At 39.9% G+C, this 27319-nt stretch overlaps 2 protein-coding genes across 5 annotated transcripts in view; one reads left to right on the top strand and one right to left on the bottom strand.

The window, feature by feature from the left end:
- Nucleotide 1: 1 nt before the first annotated feature.
- On the bottom strand, nt 2-6774 carry pgam5 (PGAM family member 5, serine/threonine protein phosphatase, mitochondrial). 4 transcript variants are annotated; one of them, XM_074669990.1, is made up of 6 exons: nt 6227-6774; nt 4758-4930; nt 4389-4514; nt 2447-2535; nt 1671-1804; nt 2-535 (listed from the first exon to the last, which is right to left on the bottom strand). In XM_074669990.1, exons 1-6 carry the CDS (start codon nt 6454-6456, stop codon nt 385-387), a joined length of 903 nt encoding a protein of 300 aa, XP_074526091.1. In that variant the 5' UTR covers nt 6457-6774; the 3' UTR covers nt 2-384. The 4 variants fall into 4 exon arrangements, with proteins under 4 accessions (XP_074526091.1, XP_074526092.1, XP_074526089.1 ...); XM_074669991.1 differs by having other exon boundaries at nt 1671-1801; XM_074669988.1 differs by having other exon boundaries at nt 2447-2542; nt 4390-4514.
- A 797-nt stretch (nt 6775-7571) lies between these two features.
- zdhhc8b (zDHHC palmitoyltransferase 8b) overlaps nt 7572-27319 on the top strand; it is a 98841-nt gene continuing 79093 nt past the window's right edge. The window contains exon 1 of the mRNA XM_074670595.1: nt 7572-8020. Coding sequence (XP_074526696.1) covers nt 7917-8020 — 104 coding nt within the window. The 5' untranslated portion in view covers nt 7572-7916. The remainder of the gene's footprint in view (nt 8021-27319) is intronic.

The raw sequence follows: 27319 nt of genomic DNA, 5'->3' as shown, positions 1-27319 counted from the left end.
AAGCAGAGGGATTTACAGATTTATTTACTACAGCCAAACAAAACAACACACATTTTTCACTTGACTGTTCAGAAGTGACACATGATTCTCATTTACAACAGTGATACAAATGCAATTTTTTTTGGTTTAAAAATCAGTCGTGTGTAAAAATCCTCAGTTACATTCAGGAGTTGCTATGCAGCTGTTGATTACTTCTGCTGGCGTTCTATGGCACGGAAGTAATTGCAGCCACAGAGTCTCTCGTTAATTAAATGATGGTAGTTTAATTACAAAATATCACCACAAATAATTTTCAAGACACTTAAGGAGAAGTCTGCGTTGACCCTGCGACCGACTGACTGGACGTTTGGACTGAGTCCCTGAAATCTGCAAAGCGTTTGGCCATCAGGTCCTTGTAAGTTTATCGGGGGGCATGAATCCTGCATCTCCAAGACTTCTGAGGGCCACCCGGCCACTGGGACGGATAGTTAGCCACGTGATGCTGCCGTTGTTCAAGCCCATACGTAACCAGCCCTCTGGAGGAAACTGCAGAGCCCTGAGAGGACAAAACAAATAAAAAAAGGTGGTAGGTAAACACACATAATTCACTGCACATGGGTTCATGGGAAATGCCATTGACAAAAAAGCAAAATGCATGCAGTCAACAAAACAAGCTCATAGCTGCCCGAAGAAAACTTTAATTCAGTCTCAGAACAAGTGTCTTAAAGGATAAGTTCTGTTTATACAGCTTTTACATTGTTTATAGAATGAAGTAGAACAAAATACTCACCCAGAAGGCTTTCCTGATCCAAGCAGTGCTTCGGGAGATATTTAGATCCAAAATCGTGCAGCGGACGTCCGTATAATGGGATCCACCGGGGCATAGACAGCGCCGCTCCTAAAACTCCATTAATCGTCCAAAAACTCGTGTTTTTCATCAATATTCCATCATGGCCCGCTCCAGGTAAGTCCTCTGTTGCAGTCTGTGTCACTCCAGACAGCGCTATGTAGCTGTAATGACCTCTAAACTGATGAAGACTTTGTTTACGTTGCCCCTGTGTGATAGAGGAGAGGAGTCAGCTCTTCAGAGAGTACTGCGCAGTACTCTCTGGAGAGCCAACTGCACATGCGCAGTACTTTCTGGAGAGCTGACTCATTTCTTTGAGGGGCAAACGTAAACAAAGTCTTCGTCAGTTCAGAGGTCATTACAGCTACATAGCGCTGTCTGAAGTGACAAAGACTACAACAGAGGACTTACCTGGAGCAGACCATGATGGAATATTGATGAAAATCACGAGTTTTTGGACGATTAATAGAGTTTTAGGAGCGGCGCTGTCTATGCCCCGATGGATCCCATTATACGGACGTCCGCTGCGTGATTTTGGAACTAAATATCTCCCGAAGCACTGCTTGGATCAGGAAAGCCTTCTGGGTGAGTATTTTGTTCTACTTCATTCTGTAATCAATGTAAAAGCTGTATAAACCGAACTTATCCTTTAAGTTTCTTATTTTTTAAATCTTCACTTTTATAGACCAATTCACTTTCAGCTGACTGTTAATTGTATAAACATGGGAAGCGAAAAAACAACTATGAGCAACAATTCATAGCACATTTCATAAAAAGCAAAGCAAGTAGGCCACAATCAGCTGTAGCTGAGTCATGACCAACCTCGCCAGTGCACGGGACAAACCTGCAGACAAAATAGCGGATGACATTGGCATGACACACGATGATCTCGTAGCTGTCCTCCTTCTGCTTGGGGTCAGCGCGGTGGATGTAGCGGCGAAAGGCTGCTTCAATGCGAGCTCCATCTTCATGGTACTGCTGGAGGATGGTAGAGAGGTTGAAAGCTGACTTGTCACATGAACAGGCTCTGTTTGAACCCTATCAGTCATACAGAGTCAATACATGATGCTGCTGTGCATTGTGGGTAATGTTTGAAGAGCTTAATTCCAAAATCAGGCCAACTGTATAGAAATCAGGGTCTGAACAGATGGCTTCAGTGCTCTCAATTTATTAAGCATCATTTTAAAATCAAATTAGTACCAGAGGAATTACTGAGTTATTAAAGGATTGTTCCACTAATAATCATGTTTTAGTAGCATAAAAACACTCCATCAGGTTCAGATTTCCCTCATTTAGGTTTTAAGCAAGTGGGAAACTCAAACCCTTTCAGTCCCTAACCATCTGAACTGTGAAGCCATTTTTTTTTAGCAAATTACTGAAGTACAAAATAAGAACAACACTTAGCTGGTCGACTTCTACCAGTCCTGGCCTTTTGGAATTTCACTTTTCCCATCACCCGTTCCTGAATCAATGCACTGATGTATCGACTGATTCTGAAGCTGTAGCTAAAGCACTTAACAGGACGCCTGCTGGGACACGTGGGAAGCACAACTTTCCTAAATAAGTGAATACAAGTGCACAAACATCAGAAACGGACAGAGGTGTTGTAGCTTCTCTCACCACAGCATCAGGCTTCCAGTGAGTGACAGGAGGAACCGGCTCAATAGGCGCGCCCTCTCTTAGTAAATCACAGCTCACCAGCTCCACTCCTAGACCCGTAGAAGAGAAATGACAAGATGAAAATGTTAATATCAATTTGTGATGGTCAGGATTTCTGCGAAAAGTTAACATGGGACATATGTCATTTAAGTATAATGTGTCTGGTTCTGCTCGAGGTTTCTGCCTGTTAGAAGTCTTTCTTTGCCTGTGACTTGCTCATAATTGGTTAGGATGTGGTCTAGACCTGCTTATGGTTCAAACATACAAGTGTTGTGATTTGGTCCTAATGAATATGACTGATTAATAGAAAGAGGAAAGTAGATACTGAAAAGATAAACAAGATACGATAGAGATGGACTTTTGGAGACCTGAGACCTGAGACTGTGCATGACTTCTGATATGCTACTTTTCTCTGGATAAGCTTGTACTTCACATAATTTCACAGTTTTATTTTTCAAAATATTTTTCTGTGACAGCTTGTTGATGTCACTGCACTTTCTCCATATTCTGAATCAAAGGCAGTAATGTTTTCTTCTTTTCTGTGATTAGCACACCAGCCAAAGGCAACAACAGGTGGTTGTGTCACATTCAAACCACGCACCAGTAAAAACACAGGAAAAAAAAAACATGTTTTTAAGGTGTCAAGATTCCCATTACAAGACCGATCTGGTTTCTCAAAATCACGCTTATTCTCTAAAATCACAACCAGAATATCAAAGCATCTCAACGATTTCATGTCTGAACCAACAGTTTGAACTAAGAGTCAAACACAAGTACAAGAATAAAACTAGATCAACAGTATGAACAGTTCTTAGTGAAAGGAGAGGCTGCTGTTGTTGATTTGGTCATTTATTTGGGCCCAACACACAAAGGCCTGACTGAGCAAAGAAAAGTGATTCCTAACCAGCTAGATGCGGTAAACGAAAGTCCACTTGCTTAATGCCAACGTCACCAGAAAATCCCACACTTGCTATCAGTACTTACAGGAGATCGTTTTCCTGGCTCTTAAAATGATAAGAAATGATTTAAACTGCAAATATTCAGGAGCTGCTTGTTACTGCTTCTCTGCAAAGTTTCTCTGTCTGTGATAACCACTCATGTGAAAACTAAAAATATTGGAAATGCATTACATGCCTACAGAAGGCAGCACGAACTCAATTGAGTTTTATTGCAATTACATTAAAACTTTGGAAAATGTTAATTTCTGGAGAAAACTTTAGCTAATTATTTTTTCAGGTTTTTATTTAACTTTATAAGACATGCCGCTGACCTTTCGAGCTGTTTAGAGCTGTTAAATAAACATATACTTAAAGGTATTTGAATGAAGTCAAGTGTTGGAGCTTTTATCATTCGAAATTTTGACGCAAATATTTTTACTTTTACTGCAAATAAATATCTGTTATCAGCTTCCTTGACTACCAATAATCGGTATCGGCCCTGCAAAAACCACATTGGTCCATCTCTAAAAAACAATTGACATGAAGCTTGGTGAGACAGTTTGGCCAAGGAAGCTCCTGGAGAATTTTGCCCAAGAGTATGTAAATTCTGATAAACATTTTGTTTGGGTTAGCACTTTTAAGTAGCACATATAATGTTCTTTATTTCTTACAGCAAATGATCTTTTAAACTCCAAGGTCAAATCAGAAATAAAGCACCACTGCTTGTTGAAAACATATGGATGGGAAAGCACAAAACTGTCAGAAAACAGGAAACCCAAGCTCCACTCCAAGAATGTCTTGTCTGTATTCACTTCTATCACAAAAAAGTAAAAAGTCTTAGAAATGGCTTTTAAAAATAGCCGGCATCATAAGACCAATAACTTTAAACTTTCATTTTGTTTGCTGTTCATGTTGTTAGAAACAACACTGACTCTTCAGTCCCCGTTATGTTATCTATCAACTACCTGAGAGGTGTTTGCTGATGATGTTTGCCGTCTCTGTGGCCCGGGCCATGCTCGAGTGGATCAGAACATCATACTTCAGTCCCAATGCTGCCAACCGCTTTCCCGTTAACTCGGCCTGCTCGCGACCTGACAGTGGAGACAGAACAGACATTTTAACAAAAGGCTGATCTGTAAGAACTGCTCGCTGTAAAAATTTGAGCAAGACAAAGCCTGGCATTGTTCCATCAACAATTGTTATCATTGTGGTTCACTCTGTGATGTGTGTGTAATCACACTTATAGAAGTGAGCTCAAAGCTCATATGTGTACATCTCAACTGAAACTACTCTTGAGACTAGTTTTCCAGGTTATACAAGCTGAAAAAAAATACCTAAAGGGGTGAGGATCCTCTCCTTGTCGCTGTTCCCGCTCAGGTTGTACTGGGAGTGTCTGATGAGGAGGATGTTTCGCGTAGCTTTTGGTTTGCCATTGTCCTGCTCGGAGCTGGGGTCTTCAGCTGAACTTTCCTTCTTCTTCCCATTAGACAAAGCAGATGGGTCTCTCCTGGACAGGGTTAAGACGGGGTGATTGTTAGATCAGAAGTGGCTGCATCACACATTGTTAACTTAAGTGATTATCTTTGGGCTAGGCTATGATTGTGGATACTGAAAAGACTTTGAACTCCCCTTTTGAACAATCCCTACGCCAAACTAGAATTTATAAAGTATAATAGGTGGATGACTTTCCTATGGTGGCGGATTGCAGTCACTTGGAAAAAAATATATATCCTTCTGTTTTTACAACATAACTATCTCATATAAACAGTAATTTATTTACATTTTCTTTTTTATTAGATACTTTCTTGTAAAAACAGAAAATGTTATTTCCGATTTCCCTGTTTTGATGAGATACTATCTTGCAAAAATAGGATTTCTCTTGACCATCTGCTGCAGGACTGCATGTTTTTGCTGCTAATCAGAGGTGTGGGTTTAATACAGGTAAGGCAGGTTTTTGAATGTGTTTTAGTGAACAGTTACATGTTTCTTCGTCAATATGACGATTAAAGATTTTCAGGAATTCCTTCACTGTTTAGATTCCTGTTTTTATGACATATTATCTCATAAAAACAGGCAAATCAAAAATAAATTCCTGTTGTTACGAGATAGTATCTCATAAAACAGAAAAATCAAAATAAATATTTTCTGTTTTTATGACACTATCGTAAAAACAGAAAATTCTAAAAATAAATAAATTCATGTTTTTACGAGGCACTATCTCATAAAAAAAGGAAAAATAAAAATAAATATTTTCTGTTTCAAGATACAATCGTAAAAACGTGAAATTCAAAAATAATTGGTTAAAAAATTCCTGTTTAATGAGATAGTTATGTCCTAAGAACAGGAGGATATTTATATATATCCGGGTGAATTCTGTACTTTCCGGATACATTATAGATTTTACCTCACTTTCATACCCCCATACAGTCCACTCTTGATTCTGACTGCCCAAATTATCATGAGTTTACAATTGAGTGCAGCAAACTTGGTTTCATTCAGCTCTGCTCGATCTCCTCACATAGTCGAAGTCACGCATACTTTCACTTTCATTTCATGCCGCCACTTTGGCATCAAACAGTCTTACCGTTTCTGTCCAAAAGGAATCCAAAATGCAGTAGGGTTTTAACAAGTCCGCCCAGAGTAGTCATCATAAAGCTAGTTTGACTCTAGTCTGGATATGTTTGGTTTACTGGGGTAAGGCATGGCGCACTTAGGCGGAGGAGCAACAGTAGCAAAGACCAAGCAAGCGTTCTTATGTTCTTACAATAAAATAGAAGGGAAACTGCTTTTTATCATCACGTACTTATCCCAGTTGAAGTCCCATGAGTGTCCAGTGGGAGCTGGCGTGTGGCTGGCAGGTGTCCACGCCGGCTGAGCAGCCTTAAGAACGGTGAACTTCGACCACCGACCGGTCGCCTCACCCTGCTTCTCGCCAAAGTATCCTCGGGAGTCAGCGGCGGCAACAGCAAACACAAGGGCGGCTGAGCCTCCAGCCAACCCGCATATAAGTTTCAAAGTTTTCCTGGAAGACATCCCGAGAGACGAAATCCAGCAGGGCTAGCTAATTAGCAGAGCTTATCTGAATCACCGTTAATACGGTGAAACACAATGTCCCCACACAAACTATGGCTTCCTTTAGTTAAATGACGAAAGATTTTTGATTAAATCCACAGCAGGGTGACGAAACAAACCTCATATAGCACAAATATCTATGGGTGGTGGCCCCTAGCTCGAAACTAAAGCCCTTGTCGGCACCATGCTCGGTACAAGAGACTGAAGCTAATCTGAGCTGTTCCCTACAAACATTACGGTGGCTCACTAGAGCCAAAACTGATTGTTTCGCTGTTTGAATACAACCTGTCATGTGCCACTTGAGGGCGCTGTGACCCATAAAGCCAAAATCAAGTCAGAATCATTTTAATGGCCAAATGTGAAAGCATAAGGGAATTATTATAAATTTAAAGAATCACTGATTAAGATAATACACTCTAAGCAAGGAGGATTTGTAAAGGTGGCAAAACACATAAAACCCAAAATCTCAAACCAGTATTCTCTCAAACTCATCTTTATTAATATAGTATCTCTCTTACATCAACTGACAAAAGTGCTTTGCATAAGAAAAGTATCTATTCAGCAATATTTGGGAAGAGTTGATTTGATTTATTTTGATTTGATATGATTAAATCAAATAAATACCATAAATCAGTAAAAATAAATGAAATAAAATTGAGCCAAAATGATTTTTTTTTTAAATGCAAAAGACTAAATATAACATTGAATGAATAAAAAATTTATTTAACTATTTATATAACTATTTATTTAGAGTTTTGCTTCTCTGTGAGATATTTCTGCAGAAATATTGACAGTGCAACTTTTAATCCTCAATAATCAAACAGAATACAAAAGTGGAATGTCACAATCCTTTTTAAACAGCTGAACTTGGCTTGATCATTTGTGTCATCTCTATTTGAAAATCGAACTAATGATCAATAGTAAACTAATACAATTGTGACTGGAGATTTGTGCTGATACTTTTCTGAATAAAATCTATATCATGCACACCAGAGCTACTGTAAGTAAGTTTTCAAAGACAGAAAATAAAACTGTCTAAAATTGATTCAATAGAAATTGAGGTGTTAACTGCGCGTGTATCAAAAATAGTCCTGGTCTTTGTGGTGCAAGTAACTGCAAACATTATTTCTCCGATCCGTGTCTCCAGGAGCCACTTGCAGGCTTTGCTCAGAGGCTCCACCTTTCTGAGCGGTTCAGTGACCTCACCAGTGGGCAGGATTGTAAGGGTGGGATTTCCAGGCTCTCGGAAGGCTCCGTGTGTTCCTGCCTCTCTATCCCAGGATCTATGCGGCTCCAGCGGTAGCAGAGACGGACTGGTTGTACCTTCATAGCCCCAGAAACGCCTGCTCTGCACACTGGATCTTTTTTCTACATGCGACTCCAACCTGGAATAAATAATTGAGGAATGTGGAAACTACAGAATGCCCAACAGCGCTGGAAAGAGATTTAAACCCACCAAATACATCCCAGTGTCCACTGCTGCCACACTCCTTGTGGGATCGACCACTTTATTTTTCGTTTTCACGTAAGTTTGCATCGCTTCTTTCTTCTCGCTCGCGGTCTTGCCGGTGTTTCCACTCACCGTGTGCGAACAGATTACACAGAGTGGATTTGCAGCTCGAAGTTTGCATGGGTGGATGCAGTCACTTGGGTGGAAGAAGTGGTTTTATAGTAACACATCCATCCTGACGGGAACCTTGCTGCGGTCGGCAGCTGAAATGGGTTTGCAGAGAGCAGCTTCATGTGTGCAGCCTCAGACGGAGCATTCAGCTGTTGTACCTGCAAGGCAAACTTCAATTAAACCGTGCAAGTTGACCAGCACTGTGATCCTGCAGGAGACCTCAGTTTAGGCCCAGGTACTCACTTTTCATTGAAGAAGTGCCGGAGGGAGTAGTTAATACGATTTCAGAGGTCGTGTTGGCTCAGCAGGCGGTTTGATTCATACACAGGGAAGGGATAGTTACAGTGTCACAACCTTTCAAAAAGGCTTATAATCCGTTTAGGCTTGGGGCTCCCAGGGTTACAAGAGTCACCAGTTTGGAGTCATAGCCTCTACCTTTATGTATCACCTCATGTGCTAACAGTTAAGTCCCCCTTTGGTGCAGATATGGATTATGGACTATATGGAACAGGGTTTTACCCCCCTCCAAGGCAGCTCTCATTTAGATATTGAGCTTCCAACAAGCAGCTGTCAGTGGTTCAATCAAGATGATTACACTGTCTATCAGCCAGCATCTCAATCACATCAAGGACCAATGTGTAAGACACCTTTCTTCCCCAGGCCACTTGATCTGATGGATGAAAGTTAGTGTTCTGATTTTAGAGGGGGGTAGCAGCAGGGAGAGTGGTGTCTGGTGTGAATCATCACATCCTCAGGTGGATGGATTATGAGTGAACTCATAACGGTATTCAATCTCACATCAGCATCTCAAGAAGATTTTTTGGGGGTCTGTGATCTCAAATTTTCATCAGCAGACTTGACAACTTTGGAAAATGCTGAAAGAGATACCCTGATCCAGGGTTGTCTCTGGCTAATAAGACATGTTGGATGTGTCCATGTCTTTGTGTGAAAGTAAATTTATAACATTTGATGGGCCAGTGTTTGCTGAAAGTGGATGCGCTGTTTTTCAAAACCCTTGTTGTTCTACACATTTTTGGGTAGGGATGGGTATTGATAACCTGTTCATGTTAAGAATCAAGAAATGGTTCGATCCATCAACATCATTAGCCGTGGTACTTATCAATTCCCTTATTGATTCTTTACATTACACCACATGTCAACTACACTCAACGTCTGTCAGCAGAAGAATTCCCAAGACAATGGTACAGATATCCAAGTGATCAAAAGCTTGACTTGACTGCACTTGACCAATAGACACTAACAACACAAAGAGCAATTTGTGTATTTCTGTAGTATCATGCAAGGGTGGCAACACCACCAACATCTTAAAACATTTGTTGACCAACAGCATTACATACAAAAAATGTCAAGTCATATTTATTTCCTTATAAACTTAGTAAAATATTGTTGACATAGAAAACCTTTAGCTTACTTTTTGTACACAGAAATTTAACATAAGGAATTGATAAGGGGATCCATAAATAATCGGATTGATAAGTAGAATCAATAAGGGCATTGGCATCAATCACTATTTTGAGGTATGCCTGACTCATTCAATCAAATAAAAAAGGTTTTAAACTGGTCCAGTGATTTCAGCAGGCAGCACTGATACAAGTTGGTATTACTGCAGTCTTATCCTTTGGAGCAAATGTGCCACTAAGAGTACGCACGCTGACAGTGCTAACTTACACCAATGAGAAAATTAAAGAAAAGATCCTCACAGAAACAGGCCTAAAAGAGCACATTTTTTTAAGCCAACAGACACATTGATACATCAGTTCAACCATGCAAGACCCAGGAGTTTCTGGGCCAACTTTTGTCAAGATGTCTCAGTGTGTTTGTGTTGTTGTGTGGTTTTGGTGTTGTAAATATTGGAGGCACTTTCACACCACCAGCTCCTGTGATCTGTGAGGTAAAATTCCAGTTTTTATCAATGGTGTCTTCTAAGAGAGCAGTGTAAGGTTAAGTGCTTGATTCTGTAAGGCCCCAAAAGTGTCAAAAGAAGAGGTAGCCCAGGTATAAAAGGGCCAAGTGCCCCTTTAATTTGTCTCCACGCCACATCTGCTGTGTATCTTAAGCCGTGTGTTTTATTGCTTGTTAACCTTGACCTGTATTTGATGCAGAGGTGCGGCACAGAATCTGTTCCTTGCTTGTATGAGCAGGACTTGTTCTCCCCCTGACAAATGCAGGAAGGCAGAGAAAATGCTTTAGCTGCCCCCTGAGCGGGCTTGCACTCTCCTTCTCAGGTCAACGACTGAGACTGAAGGAAACATATGGTGTTTGTGGGCTGTGTTGGTAAGTTGGATTGTGGCTTTAAAAATCCCGGCACTCCTTGGTGTTCTCTTTGGAGCTTTGCATAAACAAATGGCCTGATTTACAAGTCCTGATGGAGAGTGGATGTGTTATGATTTAATAAGAGATCTTCCTGTCAGACATTTGGTTTGCATATCGAGGAAGTGAGAGTGTTCGCTGCCCAGTGGGTTTTTGAAACACATTAGTTTTTCTTTTGTTGGGGTTCACTTCAATGTACACATTAAGTTTTTGCCCTCAGCAGATGGTTCATGGGTGAGGATTAAGACTTTACTACGTTGCTCCATCATTTCCCCGTAAAAGGCCCAGAGGATTGAGTAGCGTATAATGGAACCCCCCCGGGGAGCCATGCACGACCAAACTAGGCCACGCTGCTTCGTAATCACACACACACACACACACACACAGAGTCCATTATGTTGAACCCAGTGTAGCCTTGTCTGTGACTGCTGTGCATAGCTACACATTTACATTACAGCCACTGAACAACATTATGTGTTGTTTCTTAAATTTCTTGTCCACATTAGCATTCAAAATGTGCAAAAAGTGGGAGCATTATTTGTTTGGCAGCAACAAACTCAGTCATGCAGGTGTTAAAGCTTAAGAGCTGTACTTGCTCATCATGTATTCTCTAGTAGGGAGGATTGCCAGGGACACAAATCTTTTTTTATTCCTTGGCTGCAGTGTGTTAAAGGTCTCAGTGGTGCCAGCAGGCCACTTGGTGTCATATGGGCAATAGAGGATGAGTCCTGAGGCCAGCACTGACGCACATACACACACACACTGACACACACTCTGACCACGATGTGTTACTGTGTCTGGCTTACTGATGCCTGTCAGTTTGTGTTTCCCACAGAGATTGAATTAGAACACATTAGTACAGAATTATTTATATCTCCACAGCATGACCACGACTCATCATAAAAAATACAGATGATGAATTAATCTTCTAGTCTAGTTAAACCATCATAATAATATCCAGCCTTATCTGGCTCCATAATGAGATTCTGTTATACAGTAGCTTAGACTTCTCACATGTCTATATTAGTCCCAGCGCTGGAGAAGCTTTCCTTTACACTTTAATAGTTCTTCAGAATGGCTTCATCACTGCCCTTGACCATACGCCAAACAAATAACCTGTTTAGGAAACCGTTCAGCCGGCCTGGCCATTATCGTTTGTCCCCTAGCCTAATAGTTCATACTTTGGAGTGGGTATGGATAAATGTGTGCGAAATGTCAATTGATCATGTGGACAAGGCCTGCATTCAGCAGATTTTTGCTGCGTGGAGGTGAATAATGAGAGAGGCAGTCAGTGCTGGCAGTTGCAGCCGGTGTATCACCAGACCGAGAGCAGAGCTGCCCATGAAAACAGCCCTGACAGGAATCTAATCTTCAGCTTCCACATCTGTTTCCTCCTTTTCACTGTACATCCATTCAATCAGACTTCATTCACAGCCCACTGAATGAAGCTGAATGCATTGTTTTGCTCCGCTCAGAGGTCCTTTTAGAGATTTTAAAGGTATTTCCGAGAGAGAGTTTGCAGTCGTTTAAATATAGGAGGAAAAACAAACGCTTCAATGTTTGAAATGATTCAGTTTTGTATTTTCTAATCTGTAGTTACAGATTCTGTGTAAGAATACAGAATCTGCAGACAGACTACTCTAAGTGTCAGAGGCATTGTAGTTGTCATTTGTCATCCTCCAGCATTTCTGCAGGTACACAAGCATGAGGAAAACAGTCAGTGCAGAGAGAAAAAGAGGAGGGGCAGTTTAGCTTTAATGCAGGGACCAATCAGCAGACATCTGATGTACATTTAGCCTTTACCAATGTCTATAAACAGATGTCTGCTAACAGTCCACTTTGGACATTGTGTCTCAGCTCTATTCTTGTTTCTGAAGCTCCAGTTGGACTGTAAACAATGCAGCACACAGAAAAGAAAGTCTTTCTCAGTTGTCCTTTATAGCTTCCTGCTAGCTATGCTGAAAGCACCTGATGGTTGTTGAGCCCAGCGGTAATAGCATCATCTGACTATAGCTAATGTATTCTGAGACTGTATACATCACTGCAAACGCAGCATTTGTAAAGGGTCCTTGTAGACCCAAATCACAGGGTTGATTATGTTGAATCAGGTCTTTGTTGACAAACACTAGTAATACTCTTGTTTGCTCTTCCACCACTTCTAAATTGGATTCTTTGGTGTAGTGGTACCTATTTTCACCACAACAGGACCACTTATCAGCTACCAGCTAGCCTTCACCCTCCTTTTGTCACAATTTGTCACCTAAAATATTTTATTGGGGCCTTGTGTAGCTTTTTTTCTTGTATCAGGAGTTAAATGACACTAATTTGTCTGATTTATGCTGAAGAATAAATGTAATGTTAGCACGATGTGAAGTGATTCTTCTTAAAGTTTATGTTTTGTGTATGAACTGAAAAAATTTAGAAAGCAGCAAAACAGTTATGATCTACTGATACGCTACAGGCCACACAAAATGCATGCTAACAAAAAAACAAGAGGAGCATTTGTTTTACCTTTCGCTAATGTTAGCTAACATTACACTAGCAAAGCATCTCCCTTGATTTAAAACAACTTCTATAAGAGGCAAAAGTGAAAAAACTTTGCACCTCGTACTTTTTTGAGACCCACACATTTACTTAACGTTATTTATCACATGTGACAAGATGCCCCGAGACTTTGACGTTAAGCAGGTTAGAAGTCGAGCAGGTTAGCTAGCAAACATAGTGGAAGACCCGGGGTTAGCCAAATTAGGTTAAAGCATAACTGCCCAGAGGCAAGTCAAACAGAGCATGAAAGCTTTCTGTGAGGAGTTTTTGAAACCATGGAGGCTAACTGCTGAAATCAGTTACCAGAATTGTCTTCTGCTTATTATTATTTTCCTTACAGATGTAACTTCTTTTACAAAGGCTATGGCTCTTGCTAAATTGCTGTACAGTAACACTTAGTTCCCCTAGATTGTGCTTCCACTCTTTCACCTGTATCGCTTTACTCTGCCTAATATTACTTTGTGTTTTCCTTGATTAATAAAGCGAAAGTCTAAAAGCATAATCAGATATTGTCATTGAGTGTAATCCAGGCCTGTGATAGTACGCAGAGGTGCTGCTGCTGTTTGTTAAACAGTGTTGTAACCACTAAAACCTTGCTGTTTTGTATTAGTGTCCATTAGAGCCTGAGTGCCATCCTCCAGTGTGGTGTTAGTAGTTTAGAGGCGCTGCGTGTTTCACTGTAGTTAAATTAATTGTTTGTTAAGTGCCCTAGTTATTGCTCAGTGTTTGGAGCCAGACTGCCTCATTTAAATATTGCTCCTGTGACTCTGCTGATTTGCCTTGAGTTTGTTTATTTAAATTCAAAGTTTGAGATGTCAGAGAGCATTCCTCCAAAAGAGGAAATTGCCTGAAATTGCTCATTGACATGTTATTAATGTGCTTTAATAGCTCTTTCAGTGTCTCTTCTCATGACCAAGCATGTATCAAAGCCAGAAAAGAGAAAGCCTCCTTGGTGTGATACTCATCTGCAGCTTACAGAGAAATAAACAGAACTTTTATCCTCACACATCGATAACCTCCAAGTACGCTTACAGATATCTCCAGTAATTCTCAGGAAATCAGCAAATTGCAGCTCTTTAGTGAAACACATCAGTATTCATCTTGCTGTTCGAATCATTTGCTGAAATATCCCCAGTCTGTCCTGAAACACTCTCACATCATTACATTTCAGCCCCTCTGCTCAGGTGGAGGAGGAGCTATCTGCTTCTTTTGGTACCCTGAAGATAAAACTTTGATTATTTTCACCAAAAGTAGCCAAACAAGCTCACCAGAGCCTGAATATTCCCCTGGCTTTTTCATGAAATTTGTGTGGCGGGTCTCCTGGTTCGTGGAGATAGCTGCAGTATTTTGTACGACCAGCTGCAGGTTGTGCCGTGTTGCTAGCTTTGTCAGATAAGATAACAATGTAATTTCCTCTGTAGGTCCTCGTCCATCAGCACCTTGAGAGACAGAGAGGGACTCTGGAGGCAGACAATCGCAGGGCAGGGTTGTGTCACTCCTGCTCTTAGAGGGTGCTTAAGGTGACAGAAATACTGAATGGAGAGGATGGAGATGGTCTTTTCTCTACTTTCAGCTAATGCTCAGGAAAATGCTGCAGTAATAAATTGACATTAAATCATTTGTTGATTCATGGCTCCTGAGAGCACATTTACAGTCTCTGGTGGTTTATGGTTAATTTTCACTGGTCTATGGTTTACCACAAGGCATGCCTCCAACCTGTGGGATCATTACAGATTCCTGAACAATCCTCAGCTCCTGCTGCTTCACAGACTTAAGGGATCATCTCTGGTTATTTCAGCCTGGTGTGTTTCCAGTACATGACACCACTTTGGCCTAATGAAGAGCTTGCACTCTTCACCTCTGTTGTAGAAATTCAGAAAAAGGAAGACTTGAATGACCAGAAAGCATCATCTTCACAAGCCTCTTTCATTTAACAAAGATCAACATGAGTCATTCCTTTCTCTGGTCTCGGAGTTTAAAGGTGAACAGAGACAAGTTGCCTGCAACTGCTAATGCAAATCCATATGTGTCTATCACCCAAGGGAACAGCAGAAAAAAATATACCTGACCAACCTGACACTCAGAATTTATTTATTACAAAGGTTCTTTCCCTGGAGTTTTTTCTGCTTATAATCTGATTTCACTGGAAAAGGAAGAGGACTCATTTGAATTCTGTCTTTGATACCCTCCTGTAAATACAACCTGAGATAAATCCTTCCTATTGAACATTTAAGCATTTTGTTGTGTCTATTTATGTTGTGGAACATCACAATTAAGAAAGTAAAGAGCACTTTGTTTGCATTTTACTGTTAGGGGGTCCTGTGCTGTGTTTAAGGACTATAGAAGTCTTTAGTGGTCTATGTTTAAAGTTCACTCTCAATTACTATTGGCTGGCTTTTTCACTTTTTACTGAGCTTTCTCATTCTTGATTCTCAAGTTGCAACAATTGTTTTTAATTCTCAAGGAGAGCACTGCAGCAACTGAAATCCAAGCAAGTGTTTTTTAGACTTAATACAAGCCACCTTCACCACACATGTCCAGAAAAGTGTCTTATTTAAATATGTTAAAAGACAAAAATGACACCTGAGTTGCTGGTGAAGAATAAAATTGCCCATGCAGTGGAGTGAGAAAAATTTGGGGTTTTACATTTTTTTTTGTTAGAATGGAATTTGTCTTCCACTGGCAGAGTATTAGTTTACTTGTAATGAATATGTCAGGCATCAGTTTTGTTATTATTATTTTTATTTTAACTTTTGATATATTAAAATAAGACATTTTTCTGTACTTGTTGATGAATGGGGCTCATTTCAGGTCTAATGAGAGAATTCTAACTAAAAACAACCATGAACACTAGCATAGTTTCAGCTTTGCAGTGAGGGACAACCTGAACACATGTCATATTAGATCAAATCAGTGAAAGAAGCTCTGACATGTTTCACTCCTGCTTGTTGACAGGCTGACAAAAAACATGAGTTTTTCTCTTGGGCTGGTTCTGTAAGTCTGTAATTGACAGTTGGTCTAATCTCTGTTAGAGAAAGGTGTAGTAACCTCCTGTCCTGCAATACAGCTACAGCTTGTTAGAGCTGATTGCCAAATCATGGTGAATTTAACTATGTGCAGTAGTAGTGACCAAAGAAGCATCTGCCTCATTTATGTTTGAAGATGTTATGGTGGCAAAGAGGGAGAGCTGAATGGGGACAGAAACCTCATCATTTTGCTCATCCTGACATTTAATTTGCAAAGTCACCTATTCATGATACATTATCCCTGACTTTGGGCTTGCTTTGGATCTTGTTCTTGGTGTTTGGAACCAGTGTTACTGTAAAGTATTATGTAATGCATGGTTATGTAGAAATCTGAATGCCTTCAAGAGGTTTTTGTGGCTTCTCCTAGATATCATTGTTTGCCAGATGAGGGCTGTAGTATTAATTACATATGTACTCACTTTGTTCTTTGTGTCACTATTACACTTCATGATCAAGACACTGATTTAGATCTGTATAGATGTCTTAGAAATTTCTAATCATCATATCCAGCTGCAGGAGAACTCATGATTTACTGGAAGAACAAAAAATGACTAAATCTGGACTCCATTACTCACACAGGATGTATTTGATAATGGCCTATAGAGAGTGATGCACTCTAATGTAAGTTCCAGGCATTTGTTTTAAAACAGTCTGGTTTTTCAGGGACTTTTGAAAGAGACTCTTTTTGGCCTGCACATACCATCATCAAACTGCAAAACATCCAAGATACACCCACACTTACACACGCACAAAACAGTCCTGAGTGTGGTGACAGGGAGCCATCGTATATCTGCCTACAGAGGTATGTCCAGCTGTTGTGTCTCCTCAGAGACGAGCTGTGGAGTTGTGGTTTTCATGGGGGGTCAGGAGTCCAGTAAAGGTCCTTCAAAGACTCATATGGGGGCCAGAAGACAGATACTTCATCTCTCCCTCTCAAAGAGAAATGAAATATATAACCCTGACCCCTCATCTGGTCTCCTCTTATCATAGTTCAGGTAGCAGAAGGCTGTTGAGAGCTCTCCTGACTTTCCTGTCTCTGATAGGATTGATGAGTGAGAGACGACCATGGGAATAAAAAGCTCCTAATCTCATTGCATCACGGCCCTCTTGTCACTGCTTGACAACTAGGTTAAGATAATGCTGACAGATCCTCTTTCCAGGCTCTTGATGTGCATCACCAAGCAGGGAACTGTGTGTCTACATGCTACACAAACACAAACCTGGGCCAGCTTTAAATCACGTTCCAGTTTGTGATAGGGCAAGTTCTTCTGATCCAGTTTGTCTGTTAGTGCTGCCACTTTGTTTTATGAGATAAACAAAGGCTTTGATTTCTAAATTATACTGCTTAGGGTGACTATGCGTCCTCTTATGTTCTCCTGTTTGGTCTCAAAATAATGTCCAGGGGATTTAATAAAATTCCCTAAAATGTCCAGATTTTGCTCAGCTTGTTCTACAGACCATTAATATTTATGATGAAGCGCTGCACTGGGCCACTGGCATTAATCTCGTGTCCCTACCTGTCAAGATGTTGAGCATGCACCCTGCATGTGTCATAACGGGAAAGACAGAAAAGGAAGACGAGGAAAACTGAAGGAGAAAAATGAGGAATATGCTCCCTCTCATTTTGTTTTTCCTTCTTTAATTTTGAGCCATCATTTATATTTCTACATTGGCCCAAATAAAACAAGAATAGATGACTATTTTTTTTTCTTCTGTGCACAAAAACCTTGCTGAAGAATACCTCTACTTTTCTTTTTGTTAATCTAAGATTTTAAAGCGTTATTTATATTTTTGCACAAGAGAAATATATATTTTGGAGCAATGGGCTATCTCTCTTTTTCGTTCTTTTTAAGCATGTTTCAAGGCATTATTTATGTTTATGCTATAGATACGGAAAAGTTGTTTCAAATAAATGTATGGGATAGAAAGCTACTTTGTTGTCGTTGAGTATCTTTAGCTCCCTAGATGGGTAGGATGTCCTCTTTTTGGGTTTTCAGGATTTGGTCACCCTAGTACAGCTACTTTAAGTGTCACATTTAACAACAGAACAGCAGTGATACTGTTATGATGTTACCCTTATCACCACAATTTATCAAACTAAATGATGTGTCACTGTTTGTGGTTGTAGCTGAGTGTTAATGCACTCCTTGAACCTTTTTGGCAAAACACCATATGTTTCTAATGGGGAGATAATCGTCTGATTCATCATCAACAATTAAAAGCATAAACCTCCTAATCAGCAACATCAGGCCATTAAGAATCTAAATCATGTACTTGCATGATATTCAAGCACATGTTCAGATATGAAACCAGCTCTTTCTAAATTTAGCCCATCCTCTTTCTGCCAGGCTCAGAACTTTTTTCTTTTTTGTGCTCTGTCTTTAATACGCCTAAATCAGATAAATTTAATATGCCTTGAGAAGCAGGAAGATAAAGTCTTAAATTTGTCTGGATGTGTCATCTTTTCTCCTGATCAATACAGTTCATTTTGTTTCCTCTGCAGCGTGTGACTGTGTGCCTTTCTCTCTCTCTGTTTAAAGTTTCTTTGGTTTCTCTGAAGCACTGACCTTCTAAAACTCTGGTACTTGCCAAAAAAAAGTAAATTGTGCCTTGTGATGCCATAGCTGGGCTAAATGGATCCATGTGGATTCAGTACATAGCAGTGTGTGGGCGAAAAATGCGGGAAAGTGTAGTGAGGTGCTCGCTGGGTTTCTCTCCCTCCACCACACTCCTGCAAACTGAATGAGTGGAGGCCGCCTGGAAAGTCTCTCCTTTGGGTAACATGTGGGATTAATTTAGACCTCCAGCCTCTCCCACCATGGGTGTCTCCACCCTGTTTCCCCCTCATGTTGTTTTGCCAGAGGGAGACCATGACTGGTAATAAGTAGAAACAGAGCTTGTCTTAACACCCGCAGCTGGAGGGACTTTCTGAGAGATCTGTAGTGAGCAAAGGCTCACAGTGTTTACAGGAGTGAAGCAGCGTCCAGCTCTGGGACACTGAGGAAGACGCTGAGGAAGACACTCAGGCAGATAAAGTCTGTGTTTATGAGGGCAGGTCTTCCTCTTCTTTGACACATTTTGAAGTGAGTGGTTTTTCAGAAGGTTGAAGTTAACCGTACAAGTCAAAATCATAATTTATTTGTAGGAAAGTACAACAATTTTATGATACAAAGCTTGTGTCTTTTGTGTATGTCATCCCAAATATCATCCTGAGATGACCATTTGAAATATGAAACAAAAGTGAAGCACTAATTTTAAGTGCCTTTAGTGTGGTTAAAAGTGATTAAAAATCTAAAATCAACCTATCATATCTGGGTACAAACAACACAACACTCATGTTGGAGTGTTTGCTTGTAAAAATGGGATAAAGTATCACTAAAACTATAGCTCCCTTTGCTAACTTTGCCTGAACTTTGTTAACAGTTAAAGTCTTTGATCCCAATCCACTATGTTGTAATTGTATTATTTAACTACAGGCAGCTTTTATTAAGCCCAAAACTCTTGTAAAAACCCAACTAGACTCAATTTTAGAAGCTAAAAAGCAAGATAATGTGTGTCAGAGTCTCTGTTTTGGTTTTAAGGCCCACAGCTGTGCTGTTTTGGTCCCATCTCACTTATCTCATCAGCATCACTTTCAGACACAGCAGGAAGAAAGCTTTAAAACCCCTCTGAACACGGCCTGCTTAGTAACAGAAAACCATCAGCTTGCAGCGAGCTAATGTAAACAATGCAGCTTTTAGAGGCTAAAGAGCTGGGTGTGTAACCCAGAAGCTGGTGGAGACCAAAACAAGTTACATCTAAGGATAAATTCTTCTTTAGTTCTGTGTCCAAAGACAGGTGAAGAGAATATATACTAGCTTGATTTGAAGTTAAAGAGGGAGTTAAGTGCTATTTTTTTAGGATTTGATCTGTTCCTCTGGTACCCCATTGTAGCTTTGAATTGTTTACAGTATAATAAAACCCCTATTTTTCCTCACACTAGGGTTTTACAAAAACAATTTTCTGCCTTAAACTCTTCTTTTTAGCTGCTGTCTCTTTTATCCTCCCAGCTCCAACAACCCCCTTCCCTCTGATTGGCCAGTCCTCTAGAGGCCTGTCAGGGGGGGAGCTATGGGAAGACCTTGATGTTTTTGATGGAGTCGTCATTTTAACAAGTTTTGTAAATATCTTGTAAAGATTCTGTGCTATTTTTACAACAGATCCTTTTTAGCAGTTTACAGAAAGATCCAGCATTGTTACTTTATATCCTTGTTGAAATTGAAAGCATTACAACCCCCTCTTTAAATCCAACATGAATGCTGTGTTGTGTTGTTGACGCACATTGCTGTTAAGATATTAAATTGTCCACTTGCAAATGTAAAGTGATAGTATTAAAACATAAATATACAGCTATATTAAAGCATTACCCTTTGTGCTAATAATGTTCTGACTCATTGTGTCTGTTTGTGTAAGGTGAGGCTCTATAAATATGAGCAGTCACATTTATCTCTGAAGTCATAGATCTAAGGAGCTTTAGAGAGACTATATATAAAGTTTGAGGTGCTCATAGTTCATTTTAGAGATGATCTTAACCTATGTCTGTCACATGCTTTTATTCCCACCTCTGTGGACAGCGTATGGAAAGCCCTCTTTTATAACATTAGCTTTACTTTAGTTTGTGTTTGCTCATAAACCTGTAGAAGATAAATGTGTACGGTAGCACACAACAACACAGTTTAGTATCAAGCTATGACATTCAGGGAATTGTATCCTCAAAAGTTGTTTCATTTTAAAGAGAATACATAATCTGTTTAAACCATTGAGTGGTTTTAACCTTTGTGTGCATTAGCTGCTGTTTGCTCACATTTTCCATCCTCACATTTTAAGCGTCCTCTATCCACTTTCATCCATTTGTGATCCATCTCCTCTGGTACCTTGAAAAACACATTCAGAGGAAAAAAAAGATGATTTGTTGTTAAATTTCAGCCTAATTTCCAGCTATGTTTGATAAATGCAGAAACACAAAAAAACATGTGCAGCTTCATTATGAGTTTAAAGCTGAGATACTTTATTTAGATCCTGTTACTCTTTCATCTGAAGCATGTACAAAACAGTGACATCATCCCTAGCAGTCAGGATATTTTGAAATGAGGTTAAATTCACAATGGACCTCTTTATTCAGCCCTCAGGCCTTCACTATTCCCTGTGGATTACAGGGTCCATTTCCAGGTGTCGAATAGAGAGAAGGATCTGTCTCAGTTTGAATCCTGAAGCTTGCTCTGAAAAGTCTAACATTTAATCCTTGAAGTGGATTCCAATTCATCTCAGCAGATTGTTTCATTTGGATTTTATAGCTTTATGTGAAAAGTGTAAGACACCCACTTATTTTTATGTGATATTTTTATACCAAGTTTTGTCAGACAGTGTAAAAACGGTTGTGAGTTATTACTCATGGTGGTTGGGAAGGAAGTTGTTGACCACATCATTGTCAGAGACAGCACTCCTCTGCAGAAGAGCCTGCAGCCAGCTCCAGCCTGTGGGTTTCCTCTGATACTCTGTTTTCTTTGGCACAGCAGCGAGCGAAACTCTGCAGAGAAGCCTGACAATGTTGTTCCCTGTAAAAGTGTTATCATTACCCAGATGATGAAGTCATGGCTGCTCCGTCATTGACTGAAAAACAAAGACGGGAAGTGTGAGCTGAGATTTCTTCTCCTTTCACTCATATTCACTGGAGACATGACTGCACTGATACAGAAACTATAGCAACTCAGATAAATGAGCAATAACAAAGCTGTTCCGCGGCTCAATTTGTGTTTCTCATATTGTCCTTCATTTAAATGTACCTCAGACAATCTCATGGTGCTTTGTTTATGTTTACATGCATCATATTTCTGAAGTTTTATTCGCCTGTGGCTTTTTCCTACTAAATTGAAAAGTAAAACGGCTGAAAGTAAAAGTTAAGCATTCATGAAAAGGCTCTGAATAACATACATTTTCCAAACCAGATCCTATTTGTTAAAAGGGCACTATTCCCATTCTGTTTTGTAAACAATGCTGACTTAAAGCTAGGCTAATGTTATTTTTCCAGAAATGTGTAGATAGGGTACTTGGAAAAAAAAAAAAGCAGAAACCTAAGTAACACAGACACCCACAAGGTTCCCAACCAACTCATGCAGCCAACGCAAGCCTGCTAATAAGCTTGCTAACCACGACTTGTTTCAGCCATCAAAAAAAGAAAAAAGGGGAAAAAATCATCTGAAGAGCCTTATCTGGTTTGCGTTTCTCTTTTGTTGTGTGTAAGATGTGTCTGTTTCAATTGGCAAACTCAGAGTAATGAGGAATGAAGGCTGGCAGCGCTCGGTCGGCTAACATTAGCTACACTTGGCAAGCCAATTTGATAGTGTTAGCTCGCAGACACTGTGATTAACATTAGCCACACTGAATAAACTGCATTCAGCTCTGACTGTCAGCTAAAACTTTACCTTCCTTTTCAAGAAGAAGAACATTAGTCACTTTAAAACAGCCCCAGTTAAGATGCTAATATTATGGGGTTGTAAACAACTGATGAAAATGGCAGGTTAGCATTGAAGAGGGGGTATTGGCTTTTTAAAGCTCTATTTTGTAGATCTGGTACTCCACACTGCAAAAACTAAAATCCAGTCAAGTGTTTATATCTTACTTTCAGTTAAAAAGAAAAATCTTTTTAGCCTTAATATTAGCCACATCCACCTGACCCATCCAAGAAAGTGTCTTACTTCAAGTTGTTTAATGACAAAACTGAGGTGTGAATTGCTTGTAGCAAGTTAAAAAAAAATCTACCAGTGGGGTTTAAGAAAAGTTTCTTGTATCAATACATTATTCTAATTTCGAGAAATTTGACAAGCACTTTTTCATGTGCCACTGACAGTTTTTTACTCATTACAAGGAATTCACACCTAATTTTTGTGTTCAAATATCTTTAAATAAGACATGTTGCTGGACGTCTCCGTTGAATGTGGCCCATATCAAGTATAATAAGACAATTTTTACCAAAAATAAGAAAAAACACTTGTTTAGATTTAAACTTTTGCACTGTTGTATGATTTCCAGCTCCAAACAAACCCTGTTTTCTCCCACTGGTGTTTCAGAAAATCCTTATTTAAGTCTCTGTCTGAAGCCGCTGTCTCTTTAAGTCTCCCAGCTCCAAAATCCCCTCTTCTTTCTAATTGGCCAGACCTCTTGAGGTCTCTCAGGGGCAGGGCTGTGGGCAGACCGTGGCGTTAGAAGTCTGTCCGTCCAACATGTCGTGAACCAGTTTGGGGATTATTGAGTGTGTCCAAGTTTCCTTGAGATCTCATTCTGATGTAAGGGATTTTCACCACACATGAATATGTAGGGACTCATTTAGTATGAACATCCAGCATTTTCACATATTTAAAATGTAGGAAAGCATAAAACTTATTCTTTAGAAGCAGTGTGTGAGGCGGCTGTGCATTGTGTTTGAAGTCTTCATTTCTTTAAACTTGAGGATACACTCTGTGTCTCGTGCTCATGTCTCAAAGGAATTCACTGAAATGCGTCCTGAGAGGGAGAACATTCACATGCAAAATTATGCTCTGGCTAATGTTCAAAATTTCAGCAGACTTGATGTTAAATGACTAATGAACTAAAACACAGCCCTGGAGTGTTTGTGCCAAGAGCGCTGTGGGTCCCACTGCCACGCCACAGTGCCACTCTACTCCAAACTCCGATCTTAGTTCGAGCCTTAATCCGGTCAGCACATGCCAGCCATCTAATTCAGTGACCTGATCTGAAGTGACATGAACAGCAGACTCTGTGTTTCACAGCACCCTTCCCCCTTCACTATTTGACACCATGTGAATACTCCGCAGTGTGAATAATTGCTAAAGTCCTGATTAAACTTCTGTGAAACTATTACCAACTTGGCCAAATCCAGCTGATCCTTCAAAGTGTTTTAACAGTTTTCCCTTTGGCATCAGAGCCAGACTGCTCACAAATGTTAGGAGTCCATCACCAAGTGTTGATGGACACATTCTGCCAATTAATTTTAAGCCCGCAAAGATGTTTTGTCAGAGTCACTCAGACTAAGGGCTTTAAATCCAATGGGTGACTGAAAACTTGATTATCCGGTCCAATTAAGGCCAGAGTGAGACCAAAATGCCCATTTCCAACAGAAATTACTTGTTTTTACATCTGGTACGAGAAATGTTGGTCTCAATTTCCCATTTCTCGATTCATGACAACTGCAGGCAGCTTTCTAGGTAACAGTGACTCAATCATTTTTGTAACAGTGAGCCATAAAGTCATGGGGCAGGGTCACCGTGAGTGACAGGTGGATGCAGCTGGCTACCTGTCAGGCATCAACAGACAAATTGGACAAATGAATGACGTACTATTGTGTGGCTTAGGGCACTAACTGGCAATTGAAGAAGTCTGTCCTCAGAGGTTTGCTGTGAGTGAAACTCATGTTTTATTTTACTGACAGTCATACCTGGACTTTAGCTCATTTAGTGTTTATTTTGTAATTATTTATTAGCCACCCAGTGTGTTAGACTCAGGGTCGTTGTAAGCTTTTCCCCAGTGTGAGGAATTGATGAGAAAACTGTTACTTTAAGTTACGAGGTATGTTTTGGTCAAACACTGCAGAGATTGAGCAAGGGAAAACAGAGTCTTCCCAAACCACAATGTTGCTTAGCATCCTTTATTTGATCAACAAAATACTCAGTTCAAGCGACAACCCAAAAGAGTTCATCATTTTGTTGCAAACGCAACCAGCTCATTCACCAACTAATACTCGAGTTACAGGCACAGAAAGTTTAGTTCTGATGATTTTGCATGCCCCTCCTCTCAAGGCATGGTAACCACTCACTTAATAACACACATTTTGGCTGCCAGATGCCAAACTCAAGGCTTGACACCTACTTAAAAATGGGGAAATAGGACTATTTTAAGCTTTATTCTGACCCTCTGGTGTCCCAGTAGCTTTACATGATTTACAGCCCAAATAAACTTCCTTAAATCTCAGTGGTGTTTTAGGAAATCCTTATTTCAGTTTCTGTCCGAAACTCTTAATTTTAGCTGCTTTCTCTTTAAGGCTCCCAGCTCCACAAACCCCCATCCTTTTGATTGGCTGGCCCTTTGGAGGCCTGTCAGAGGCAAAGCTGTGGGCAGACCTTGGTGTTTTTGGGCCACACTTGTTCAAGTGTCATGAACATCCATGTTTAGTATGAACACCCAGGACTGTAACTTTATATCTATGTTTATAACATGATAATGCACAGTACCCCCTCTTTAATGACCCAATGAGGGACATCACAGTGGCCATAGCCACTGTTTATATGATCTATAGATTGGACAGTTGTCCCAATGAATCTATCTAGAAGGTATGTCGGTCTTGCTAACAGTGTTTTATGATTTACAGCATCTATGGCTGTGTAGTATCCACCAAACTGCTAGAAAAGCCCAATTGAACCTTGTTGGATATCCAGTCAAATATTTACCCAGCTCACTATCTCGAGACATCCCCTCTCCTCTCCTCTGCCTCTCTGACAGAAACTCCACTTCAGCTTTACTTTACACCCTGAAGTTCAATAATGCAGCAGTTATAATGTACCTCTTTGCAGTATTCCCACGAGCACGCCAGCTTTTAGCATAGCTGAATATCGGGCAGGGTAAACCGTGAATATCAATTAGTTTGCGTTATCGATCTTTATACAAGGCCATACCCAGCTCTGTACTCCCTGCCCGCCTTCTTTCACTTCACATTCTGGTCCTGTACGTCCTCCTTTACCGCATGTTTATGTAGATGTCAGCTGGTGTCAGTTCACATTTTGCTTAAGATGAGTTCCCCTCTGTGGAAGTTTTAATCTGACTGTAGTTTAAATGAGGAGCAGGAGGATACAGAAGCAGCTGTAATGAGGAACACCGTGTCTGTCTGTTTGTTTCTTGGCGTGAATCACTGATTTGGTCTCTGCGTTCAGTTGTGACAGGTAAAAATGTTTGAGGAGATAGTATATGCGTGTTTTATCTCCTCTCTGTGGCGGGTTAAAGCTCCCCTGATAACAGCCTGTGGGTTTAGCCTGCCTTGCGAAATATATCTCGCTCCGTCTTAATGAAATCATTCAGGGTTTTGGCGCTTATCTGCGAGGCGCTCCAGCATTCTCGGCTCCTTTAAGCATATTTCTGCCTCACTAATGTGCTGGGTGCAGCAAATTGAGAAGTCCCCCCCTGAGAATGTGTGCAGAATGTCATTAGTGAGTCTCAGGTCTTCCCTGGAGACTTTAGTCACATTTCACTTTCATAACAAAGTTTCTCCCCTGATATTGGAGAATTTCTTGGTGTCAGATGGTATTTATTGAACTCTTAGAAAGTTTCCTTCTAGCTGTTTCAAAAGAAACTTTTAGTCAAACTTTTCCATTTACTGGAAGTATTTACATTGAGGTATTTCCATGTGGACACATTTCTTTCATTTAATTGTTTTTCTGAACAAAACAGCTCAACAAAAAGTTATATATATTTATATATATATATATATATATATATATATATATATATATATATATATATATATATATATATATATATATATATATATATATATATATATATATATATATATATATCTCACAATTTTACGAAGAGAGTTTCGAAATTTAATGTGCAATTTTAGTTGTGCAGAAAACTAAAAGTTCGGCTCCTGTACACAGCAAATTTGAAAGATTTTTAGTGTTTGACTTGAAAATGAAAACAGCTAATTATTCACTCTTATTGTGTATTTCGATGGCATTAAAAATTTTGAAGAGAGTTAGTGTTCATTTTCTAAATTTAAAATTTAAATCTAAAATAAAACTCTAAATCAACTCCACTGTGTTGATTTCACATCATACCAGTGTCAGTTTTCATTTCTGTTTCTTCGATTAAAAAGTTGATGCACTTCAAACTTTTTTAAAGTAAAGCTTTCTTGTAACATGGATTATAAAATCAAAAGAAAAAAACAACAGAAACAAAAAAAATCTGTGATACAGTTCCCCAGCTGGGAAAGTAAGTCTCCGTGTGGAGTTTGCATGTTCTCCCTATGCATGTTTGAGTTATGTCCTGCTTGGTCCTATACAGTCCTAGAAAGACATGCTTCTTAGAGATCATAGGTCGCTCTAAAGCAGGAGTGTCAAACATGCGACCCGTGGGACCTAATCAGACCTGTGGAATGAAGTCAGAGATAAATGGGAAACCTGTATGCCTGGTGTGTGTGCAGTAGGTTTTCTGTATTCAAGGAATACAAAATTCAGTGCGGTGCCAATATGAGACTCAACATGACAAAGTATAC

Source organism: Halichoeres trimaculatus, unplaced genomic scaffold (genome assembly GCF_033239565.1).
Source record: "Halichoeres trimaculatus isolate MK-OKI-2021-1 unplaced genomic scaffold, fHalTri1.1 fHalTri1_scaffold_5, whole genome shotgun sequence".
Taxonomy (NCBI): Eukaryota; Metazoa; Chordata; class Actinopteri; order Labriformes; family Labridae; genus Halichoeres; species Halichoeres trimaculatus.
Note: the sequence above shows the minus strand (reverse complement) of the source record. Positions and strands in the feature narration are given on the sequence as shown.

What these genes read in the sequence shown, in the direction of transcription:
- pgam5 (XM_074669988.1), bottom strand. Translation starts at nt 6,456, where the DNA reads ATGTCTTCCAGGAAAACTTTGAAACTTATATGCGGGTTGGCTGGAGGC. An exon ending in GAGGATCCTCACCCCTTTAG is followed by an intron (nt 4,515 to 4,757) that starts GTATTTTTTTTC and finishes CTCCACTGTCAG; the next exon opens with GTCGCGAGCAGGCCGAGTTA. An exon ending in ATCCGCTATTTTGTCTGCAG is followed by an intron (nt 536 to 1,670) that starts GTTTGTCCCGTG and finishes TTGTCCTCTCAG; the next exon opens with GGCTCTGCAGTTTCCTCCAG.